This window comes from Gracilinanus agilis, chromosome 2, assembly GCF_016433145.1.
Source record: "Gracilinanus agilis isolate LMUSP501 chromosome 2, AgileGrace, whole genome shotgun sequence".
Lineage (NCBI taxonomy): Eukaryota > Metazoa > Chordata > Mammalia > Didelphimorphia > Didelphidae > Gracilinanus > Gracilinanus agilis.
Window position 1 is genome coordinate 333,577,855 of NC_058131.1, and position 11,190 is coordinate 333,589,044.

The following is an 11,190-nucleotide window of genomic DNA, read 5'->3' on the forward strand; positions in this document are numbered from 1 at the left end:
CTCTTCTGTCTCTTTCTTCAAGCCTCTACTTCAAGCCAAAAGGCACCACTGGTCACTTCTTTTCTCCCCTCCTACAACACCTCCTCACCCAAATACACCCAAATGGTTGCTTCAATCCCACATGGCCACCAGATGTTTGTTAATTTTGAAGCTGCCCTCCTCCTGCTTCCCATCTCATCATATTCTTTCTTATTTCCACTTGCCCACACTCCTCCTACTTCCCACAGCCCCTCAGGGTTAGAGCTCATTTTTGTAATCCATCATTAGGCTTCCTGGCCATATCTATCTCCTGTCCCATCTTCCAGTTTCTTCCCATAAGCCTCAGTTTCTCTTCTGAATAAAACAGAAGGATTTTTCTAAGTGGTTTCAGCTGTAACATTTTGTGTTTATATGCTCCTACCCAGCTCTGGCATATATTTTTCTATGCTGTTTACAACTTTTCATCTGCTCTCAATAAGTTTTGTGGGGAAACAGAGGAAGGGAGAGAAAGGAAGGGGAGAATTTATGGCAATGACATAATATTCCCCCTTGAGATTAGATGCTACAACATGGGCACAAGGTACAAAAAGCACTATGAGTAAATTCATCAAATTAAACAACTTCCTCTTCCCTTTAATAGGTGACTCCCTAGACAATTCTGGAAGCCCAGGGAAAGAGACTCCATGTCTCTGCTCACCCACCTACTGGTCTGCATCTTTGGCTCTGGCTCCTGGGTGGCCATCAATGGGCTATGGGTAGAATTACCTCTGCTGGTGACACAACTACCTGAGGGTTGGTACCTACCCTCCTACCTCACGATCATCATCCAGCTAGCCAATGTGGGGCCACTCTGCATCACCCTGTTCCACCGATTCCGGCCTGGCTGCATCCCTGAGGTCCCGGTCATCTTTGCTGTGTTAGCCCTGGGCACAACAGCCTGCCTCCTCTTCTCTTTCCTGTGGGAGAAGACTTCAGTGGTGGCAGGAGTTCCCCATAGCACAGCCTTCCTGGTCCTCACCTTCTTCCTGGCCCTGGTGGACTGTACCTCCTCTGTCACTTTCCTGCCCTTCATGGCCCGTCTGCCAGCCCAGTACCTCACTACCTTCTTTGTTGGGGAAGGGCTGAGTGGTCTCCTCCCTGCTCTGGTAGCTCTGGCTCAAGGCTCAGGGCTCAACACCTGTGCCCAGATCACCAATGACTCTCTAACCAATGAGCTGCCGAACATCACTCAAGCATCCTTCTTGCTTCGGGCACAGAACATTACTCTGAACACTCAGCTAGAGTCCTGTTACCTGCCAGCCAATTTCTCCCCTTTTGTGTTCTTTATTCTGCTGTCAATCATGATGGCCAGCTGCCTGGCTGCCTTCTTTGGCCTGACTCGACTCCCTAAGCAGTGGGAGCTCTCTACTGAGGACCTCCTGGTCAGCCAGGTGACTCTCAGATCCTTCCAGCTCCAGGAAACCTCAACTGCCAGCAGCAACCGAGACAGCTGTGCATCAGTGGTCCTGCCTGAGGAGAAGAAGACCCCTGTCTGGCCACAGGCCCAATTAGCCTTCATCTATATACTGGTGGTCTTTGTGAATGCCCTCACCAATGGAATCCTCCCTTCTGTTCAGACTTACTCCTGCATGTCCTATGGTTCCATGGCCTACCACCTGTCTGCAGCTCTTAGTGCCATGGCCAACCCCTTAGCTGGCATCCTGGCTATGTGCCTGTCCAATAGGTGGGTGTCTCCCTGAATGATCTCTCCATTGGAAGGGTGGGCAATGGGATAAGCAAGAGTTAGGGAAAAGGAAAGGAGAGAGTAACCAAGAAGCAGCCCCACTGAGAGATAGAATGATGGAGGACTAGGACAGGAAATAAAGGCCTCTGGGTCTAATTCTAGCTCTGTCATTAACCTGGGCAAATCATATCCCCTTGTAGCCTAAATTTCTTATCTCTCCAGACTGAATAATTAAAAAATGGATCTAGGGGGCAGCTGGGTAGCTCAGTGGAATGAGAGCCAGGCCTATAGATAGAAGGTCCTGGGTTCAAGTCTGGTCTCAGACACTTCCCAGCTGTGTGACCCTGGGCAAGTCACTTAACCCCCATTGCCTAGCCTTTACCACTCTTCTGCCTTGGAGCCAATACATAGTATTGATTCCAAGATGGAAGGTAAGGGTTATTAAAAAAAAAAATGGATCTACACCTGGACAGGATCTCAGAATCTATCTAGTCCAGGGTTTCTAGACCTGGGAGCTGTGAACTTGTTTTGTTTTGTTTTTTAAGTGTATGTATTTAAAAACATTCTGAGAAAGGATTTATGAGCTTCACCAGACTATCAAAGAAGTCTATGATACAATTATCATTAAAAACCATTGATCTAGTCCAACCTCTCACTTTACAGATAAGGAAACTGAGGCGCAGGGTAGTTAAATAAATTACCCAGTTTAATATTGACTTTTAATCTTTTTATAAGTAATAAACTAGGTTTATAACATGTAAATAGATAAGTAGAAATAAGATAAAATGAAGAGGAAGAAAACAAAGGATTAAAGGACAATCAAAAGGACCTGAAGGGAAAGTTTTCTTGAGTGGATAAAGCCAGAACTGAGCTTGGAAGGAAGCTGAACGTTCTAGATGAAGAAGAACAAAAGGTCAAGAAATAGATTTAAACCTGAGTCCTTTGGGCTCTGGAATCAGTGAACTCTGTTTCCACTGATTTTTAAGGCCTATACATCTCAAATATTCAGTATTCTAAGGTGGTCCATTCTAGAACAAAGGTTCCCTGGGGCAGGACTAGGTCTAAATGTCTTAGTTTGTAATGCAAGTTACAATTTGAGTCACCTTACACTAGTTCCACCCAACCATATAAGACTTGATTCTTTTAAAGCACTTTTACTGTTATCTTTTTTTGATTCACCCACCTTTGGGTGGGAGCTGGATTGATGGCTAAAAGTAGAGAGAGAGGTCCTGGATGAGTTTCACTACTGTGCTTGTTTGGGTGCTAGATCCCAATTGAGTGTCACCTCCCACCTTGTGTCCAGGAAGGGCAGAAGAGAATACCTTAAAAAGTAGAATACCAAAAGCTCTTCCTGAACTCACAGGCCTGTGTCTATCACATAAGGTGAATTTCCCTTAAGTGCAGAGCCCTAAATTAGGGGTTATGAGCCTGGGAGAGAAAAAACATGGAAAGCACTGTCCCTTCCCTCCAAGACATTACAAGTTCTTGACTGAGACAGTATTCACAAGCAGGAAAAAGCTTAAAAATATTTACAATTTACAATATAAACAAATCCAAATGAATGTCACAGAAAATCAAAGCTTAGAAGGGTCTTAGAAAGTAGATAAGGAGGAGGTATCTAGGTGGTCCGGTGGATTGGGAGCCATGCCTAGAGATGGGAGGTCTTGGGTTCAAATCTGAACTCAGACAATTCCCAGCTGTGGAACCCTGTGGGACTCCTATTGCCTAGTTCCTACTGTTCTTCTGCTTTGGAACCAATACACAATATTGATTCTAAGACAGTAGGTATGAGTTTAAAAAAAAAGTAGATATGGATAGGGGCTGGACCTGTCATTTGATTTGTGTAAGAAACTTCTGAGGAGGAAGCTCCCTTTAGGAATGCAGTTTGGCATCTTCTGTTAAGAGTCTGAAGTAACTGCCTAGTGCCCTGGGAGGTTAATGAACTTGCCAAAGGCCCCACAAATCAGTATGTTAGAGGCAGGGCATGAAAGGAGTCTCACTGGGTTGAAAGGTAGCTCTCTGTCAACTATGTCAGTGTTGGAAGGTAGCCCAGTCAAAAACTTCCATGTTATAGATAAGGGAACTGAAGCTCAAAAAGGAGAATGGACTTCCCCAAGGGGACATAGGCTAAATAGGTCAGACAGTGATAGCCTCTCTCAGTCCCCAGGCTTATCACATTCTTCCAAGGCTGCTGGAAGATGATCATATTTGAGTCAGGTAAAGCCTTCCTCTTAGAAATTTACTAAAGGCAGCTGGGTTGCTCAGTGGATAGAGAGCCAGGCCTGGAATGGGGAGATCCTGGGTTCAAATGTGACCTCAGACACTTCCCAGCTGTGTGATCCTGGGCAAGTCACTTAACTCCCATTGCCTAGCCCTTACCGCTCTTCTGTGTTGGAACCATACACAGTATTGATTCTAAGATGGAAGATAAGGGTTTAAAAAAAAAAAAAAGTGTACTTTAGAAGTGTGGACATGGGAATGAAGTGAAATCTACACTCCAGATAGTGAAAATTCTTATCCAGGGACACTTGTTCCCATCAGAACCTTCTGCTTCCCTCTCTAGGTCGGTCTCGTGGTTGGGGGTCATCACACTGGTGGGCACCGGTTTCGGAGCCTACAACATGGCTATGGCCGTCCTAAGTCCCTGCCCTCTGTTGAAGGGCTCCCGCTGGGGAGAAGCCATCATCGTGAGTACTTCTGCCCCTCTCTCTCCTTCCATCCTTCCGTCTTCTCCCCTCCTCTGCCTCTGTTCCTTCTAGACTGGAGTAAGGATCAGACCATCCGTTTGGTTCTGGGGTTGGCATCTTGGGTGGCCTCCCATTGGTGCTGAAGGGAAAATAGCTTACTACTGGGGCTCCAACGACACTGGCAAATCAGCTCGTTGGCTTGTGTCTCCCTTTGTGCCTTCAGGTTATCTCTTGGGTGCTTTTCACCGGAACCCTGAGCTACGTGAAGGTGATGACTGGGGTGCACCTGCGCAACCTGAGCCACAGCGCCCTCGTGTGGTGCGGTGCAGCGGAACAGCTGGGCTCGGCGTTTGGGGCACTACTCATGTTTCCTCTAGTCAACGTGATCCACCTTTTTAAGTCTGCGGATGGAAACAGCCAGCAGTGTCCCAGCTGAGCATGCCCGGGACAACTTTTCTGGACTGAATTTTACTGGGCCAGAGCTAAAGCCTTGGCGACACAACCATGACCTCATCTCGAGTTTCCCTCAGACGATCCTCTCCCTAACGCCCCCCCCCCCCCCCAAGCAGTGTTAAAGCCCCCAGAATTGAGCCATCGGGGAAAACTCCCCTCCCATCTCTGAGAGTCACAGCAGTCAGCACCTTGGTCAGTGTTTCGGGAAGCCAGTGTTATTGGCATTTGGGTGCCTTGGGGGGGAAAGTAGGCTAGTTGTTTAGAGCCCTGACAGATTAAGTAATTTGTCCAGGATCACACAGCCAGTGTGTGACAGAGGCAAGACTTGAACTCGGGTCTTTCTGAGGCTGACTTCCTATCCACTACAGCACATTTCCTTGCTTTTGTACTTCAAATGAGTTCACGCATTCGTTTCTGAGATCAATAAAATCAGTTTTCTATCTTACTCAATACAACAATTATCTATTAAATGCCTTCTATGTGCTCAACGCTGTTGATACAAAGAGGAAACGCTTTTAAAAAAATCCTCACATACCTCAAGTTTATGTTCTAATGAGGAATCCAATTTGTAAATAGCAAAGCAAACATAATAATTGGAATAAGAAGAGAGTGCTAATAACTGAGTTTACTGGGAAAGACTTCCCATTGGAGTTTTAAATCAGTAGTTTTAAAAGAAGCTAAGTGGGACAGTGAGGCAGTGGAGCAGTGTATAGAGCACTAGGTCTGGAGAGAGAAGGTTCTGGGTTCAAATTTGACCTCAGACATTTCCTGGTTGTGTGACCCTGGGCAAGTCACTTAACCCCAATTGCCTAGCGGCTAGCCCTTACCACTCTTCTGCCTTGAAATTGATGCTTGGTATTGATTCTAAGACAGAAGGTAAGGGTTTAAAAAAAGAAGACGCTAAGGATTCTAAAAGCACAGATGGGAAGACAGGACATTCCAGACAAGGGGGCCGCTTGTGGAAAGTCCCAAAGATATATGAGGGAATGCTGAATTTAGCAAATAACTGAAATACAGAACACACAAAAAGATGGATTATGAGATAAATCTGGAATGAGAGGCTTAGTGTTAGATTATGAAGAGTTCTAAGCACCAGATCAAAGGGTTTCTATTTTGTCCTAGAACCAATACAGTCAACTGAGGCTCCTGTACTGAGAATGGTATGATCAGACTGTGCTGGAGGAAGATTATATTAGCATTAATATAGAGAAGTGTAGAAAGTATAGAGAAAGTATAGAAGTATAGAGAAAGGATTGGAGAGAAGAGAGACCATAGCTGAAACCAACCAGGAGATTATCACAATAGTCTAAGAAAGAGGTTATAAATGCTGAATCACTAGCCCCATTCATCCATTGGTGAGGTTCTCCCAGGCCTTCATTTTGGGGAGAGGCCCAAGTTAGCCAAGCTTCATTTCCTACCAGAATGTGCTTTTGACTTTGTGAATTTTAATACCATTCTCCCACTCTCAAAATTTTCATCTCCCAGTTTTTCTGCTCCCTTTTATGTTTTCTTCCCCATTAGAATTGTAAGTGCCCTCAGGGCAAGGATTATCTTTTTTTTTTTTTTTTTTGTATTTATATTTCTAGCACTTAACAAAATTCTTGACATACAGTACTTAATAAATATTTGTTGCCTGCCTGTTGCCTAAACTGGGTAAGTTGTTTGAGTAGAGGGAAGAGAATGAGAGACAGAATGAAGACAGAAGTGAGGGGCCAGCTAGGTGGTTCAGTGGATTGAGAGCCAGGCCTAGAGTTAGGAAGTCAGACACTTCTTAACTGTGTGGCCCTGGGCAAATCCCTTAACTCTTATTGCCTAGCCTTTACCACTCTTCTACCTTGGAACCAATACTCAGTATTGATCCTCAGGTCAAAGGTAAGAGATTTGGTTTTTTTTTTGTTTGTTTGTTTTGTTTTGTTTTGTTTTTAAGATAGAATTGAAAAAGGCAACTGGTGAAATCAGGGAGAGGGATAATGGAGGAGCAAGAAGAAGCAAAGATTATTGAGTTTGTAAACCCGAATGACTGGAAATGGAAACAGAAAAAGGATGGGCTTAATAATAAAAAATAAAAATTCTGCACTGGACATGTTAAATTTAAAATGGAACATCCAAGTAAAGCTATCCAACAGTCAGTTTGTGGTGTACGACTGGAGATGAGGAGAGAGATGAGAGTCAGGATTTTGAAGTCGAATACATAAATATGATCATTGAACGCATGGAATCTAATGAGATCACAAACAGAGACAGAGAAACAGGGATAGAAAGAGAGAAAAGCAGAAAGAGAGAAGAGAAACCAGCACAGAGTATTAAGGTATATCCACAGTTAGGAGTTAAGACATAGATTCCATACATGCAATAAAAAAGACTGAGAAAGAATGATCAAGCAAAGAAGAAGAAAGTGTCATAGAAGTCAAGGAGGAGACAGTATCCAAGAGGAAGATGTGTCAAAATCTGTGGAGAGGTAAAGAAGGGTGTGTTTATAAAAGGAAAAAGATATCAGATGTTAGCTTGAGGGGATGGGAAGGTCATCTTTTTAAAAATGAGAATCACCTGGGCATGATCTAAGCCTATGTGGTGTGGAAGGAGCCAACAGAAAAGGAGAGAATGAAAAGGAGAGAAAAAGTAGAAAGAGAATCTGGTCAAAGGGGCAAGATCCTGAAGCAAACAAAAAGGGATGGATTCAACCAAGGGCACATGTAGAGCAGTTAACCTTGGCAAAGTGAAAGGTCACTTCTCCCAGAACCTGGAGCTGAGAAGGGAAATGGGGCAGATGGGGATGAATGAGATATAGAATGAAAAGGAAAGGGCAGCTCACAAAGAATGTCCTCACAGTAAAGCAAGAAGCAAGGACTTCTGCTAATAGGGCAAAGGAAGCCTGGGTGGTATCTAATGTTCAAGGAGATAAAAAATGATTTGGAGCAGCCAGGTCTGGGAGTGAGAGAAACAATGCAGTGCTGATCCCTCAGTTTAAGAGAGAATTTAGCTTTTAATGAACCTGATGTGACTTCACACTACAGCAAGGGAGTAAGGGTAAAGAAACTGGATAGATGAGAGTCTGTCAAAGTATGAACAGAAACAACACAAGGGGCAAAAAATTCAAATATAAAATTGAACAGGTTAACAATAGAGTCAAGATCACAAAGGGAGGAGAGTGAAACCAAAGCAGGAATGGTGGACTGAGAAAGCAGAATCAATTCTAAAAAAGAAGAGAGAGGCAAGAGCTAGGCAGAGTTAAGGGTCACAGGGTTAGGAAATATTTGAGAACAGATTTGAACCCAGGTCCTTCTACTCCACAGGTACTCTATCCACTGAGCTACCTAGCTGCGCCAACTCTCTATGCAGTTTAACATTGTTATTATCTTTTCTGACTGCCATATCACCCTATTTGCTAAAATCCTAGGATCTTATTCATATTAATTGCTATTTTACCATGCCATTTCACACTTGTGATGTTGATTTTTTGAACACAAGCATAAAACTTTACTTTTGTTTTTACTAAATTTTATCTTTTTAAGATATAGTTCAATTTCGTAGCCTTGCCAAAAATGTTTTGAAGTCTAACTCTGTCTGGCAATATGCTAATTATTTCTCCCAGATATATGTCATCTGCAAATCTAAATAAGCAGGCCATCTGTACTTCATAGGAATTAAGGAAGTTGATGAACTGGGAGGTCAAAGTATTTGAAGGGTATCAATAGAGAGAGAGATACTAAAGACTCCATACTGAAGGCAGAGGATTGAGGTAGAGAGTAAACCTGTGTGTGTCAGGTACTTAACTAGAGAGGAAGGAAAATGACCTGAGGGCTAGTGGATGGCTAAAACAAGGATATTGATGGGTTGATAAGGCTGGCTGAATTGAACCTCAAAGTAGAGGCTGACTAGGAAGAAATAGTGAATATGTCTACTTTTCTTTCTTGGCCAGTGTCAAAAGAGCATAAGGGAAGGTGCACTCAGCACCAGAGAAAGTAACCAGGGATGCAGTGTATGGGGAGGGGGTGGGGGAGATGGCTTACATGATTATGAAGAAATGGAAGGAATATGAGGCCAGAGGGCTAAAATGGATTAAAACTGGGAGGAGTCTCCAGAGGATATAATGGAGTCAAGAGAGGAGGATGCAAGATGGTGATGCAGTGGGAAATGAAAGATAAATACTGATAGCAGAGAAGTGGGCAACTCCCTTATAGAAGAACTGTCACAAGGTTTGTGAGAAGAGGAGTGGGGAGTGACAAGCCATAAGATGGAGTAGTTCCATTCACCTGGGGCTCCCAACCCAAAGAGGTAAGGAAGGCAGGATCAGTTTGTTCCCTCAAATATCAGAGGGCAAAAAAATGGAGATTGGCTCAGGTATCTGAAACAGTAAGTATATAATCAGCAATAGGGGCTCAAAGATACCTGGCTGAATATAGCCTTTAATGAGAAACCTGCATTCACAACCTTGTGATTGGTGCTTCAGAGGCAAAAGTTCCCGAACACCCCTAACTCCCAGCCACTACAGCCTTCTGATGGATCTGACGTCACAGTGTTCTAGGACCAATAGACAACTTCCTTACTTTTGTACTTGGTGCAGCCTTCAAAGACCAGTCTATACACTCACTGCAGGAATCTATAAAATCAGCTTTTTATCTTTTCCAAGGCAAAGAGGATCTGGGCCCATGATTATTCCTAGATCAGGAAATCCTTAAATTTCAGGAAATGAAAGGAGTTTAAAACACTGTCAGGATTGGAAGAGATATTAGAATAATAATAATGATTAGTGATAACAACAACAATAATAATAGTATTTACATAGTGCTTTAAGGATTTGAGGAGTGCTTTACCTATTCCATTTGGCTCTCATAACAACCCTTTGCTTTTATTGTCCCTATTTTACAAATCAGGAAACTGAGCCTGAGAGGGGTAAAGTGACTGAACCAGAGTCACACAATAAGTTGTCCAAAGCAAGATTTTCACTCAGGTCTTCCAGATTGCAATTCCAGCCCTTTATCTGCTTCCCCAATCAGCTATCTCATAACTAGCATTAATGATTCAAAAAATATTCTAAATTAATTAATTACATAAATAAATTTTTAAAATAAAAAATAAAATTTTTTATTTATTTTAAAATATTTTCCCAAATTACATGATTCATTTTACCAAAGGTTACATGATTTATTTTAAAATATTTTCCCAAGGTTACATGTATCATGTTCTTTCCCTCCCCTCTTCATTCCCCACTCCCAGAGCTGACAAGCTTGGTTCTGGATTTGAATTCAGGTTTTTCTGACTCCAAATCCAGAGCTCTATCCACTATACTATCTAGTGGTTTTAGCAAACAATATCAAGCTGAGTGTGGAGGATCTCTTGAGCTTGGGAACTCTGAACTGCAGTTGGCTATAACAATTAGTTTGGCATTATTAAAATGAGCTCCTGTAAAGAGGAGGGGGCCACTAGGATACCTAGGAAAGAACAAATTGACCTAGGTCAAACATGGAGCAGGTCAAAGCTCCAGGGCTAATCCTGTGAGGAACCCCGGTATTTCTAGCCTGAAAATCTTTTTTTTTTTTTTTTTAACTCTTAACTTCTATCTTAGATTTGTTACCAAGTATTAGTTCCAAGATGGAAGAGCAGCAAGAGCTGGACAGTTTGGGATAAGTGACTTGCCCACGGTCACACAGATAGGAAGTATCTGAGACTAGATTTGAACCTAGGACCTCTCTTCTCCAGGTCTGGCTCTCTATCAACTGAACTACCTAGCTGCCCCCAGCCTGAGAAAATCTTGATATCTCAGAAGTGATGGAATCACAGAATCATATATTAAGAGCTGAAAAGGCATCCAATCTAAATTCCTCATTTTATGTACAGAATCCCTCTCTTTAGGACAGGAACCATCTGTATGGTATTTCCTTATCCCCCTGCTACCAGTTATTAATGTCCTCCCTCTTCCCAAACATCCTTACATTCAACTACACTGTATCTCTTCCCTTTCTAGTTATTTTGTTTACATTTCCACACAGAACTTGTCTTCACAATTAGAACGCAAACTTCTTGCACAGAATAATTGACTGTATATCTTTGTAGTCCTCCACCTCCATCACAGTGCCCGATGCATAGTAAATGTCTAATAAGAGCTCATTGATGGGGCCACTAAGTGGCTCAGTGGATAGAGAAACAGGAGGTTCTGAGTACTAATGAGACTTCAGAGATGTTTTAGCGGTATGACCCTGGGCAAGTCACTTAACTCCTATTGCCTAGCTCTTCTGCCTTGGAACCAATATTCAGTATCAATTTTTTTTAAATTAATATTCATTTTTAACATGGTTACATGATTCATGCTCCACCTTTCCCCTTCAACCCCCCCCCCTGCACCCCTCC

General features: G+C 42.9%; 1 protein-coding gene across 1 annotated transcript; it reads left to right on the plus strand.

Annotated features, from left to right (window-relative positions):
- Positions 1 to 662: 662 nt before the first annotated feature.
- SLC52A3 (solute carrier family 52 member 3) lies at positions 663 to 5,299 on the plus strand. The gene is made up of 3 exons (XM_044661530.1): positions 663 to 1,702; positions 4,266 to 4,389; positions 4,613 to 5,299. Exons 1-3 carry the CDS (start codon positions 663 to 665, stop codon positions 4,823 to 4,825), a joined length of 1,377 nt encoding a protein of 458 aa, XP_044517465.1. The 3' UTR covers positions 4,826 to 5,299.
- Positions 5,300 to 11,190: the final 5,891 nt, after the last annotated feature.

Coding starts and splice junctions, on each gene's coding strand:
- SLC52A3 (XM_044661530.1), top strand. CDS start 663: ATGTCTCTGCTCACCCACCTACTGGTCTGCATCTTTGGCTCTGGCTCC. Junction 1,703..4,265: donor GCTATGTGCCTGTCCAATAG/GTGGGTGTCTCC, acceptor TTCCCTCTCTAG/GTCGGTCTCGTGGTTGGGGG. Junction 4,390..4,612: donor GCTGGGGAGAAGCCATCATC/GTGAGTACTTCT, acceptor TTGTGCCTTCAG/GTTATCTCTTGGGTGCTTTT.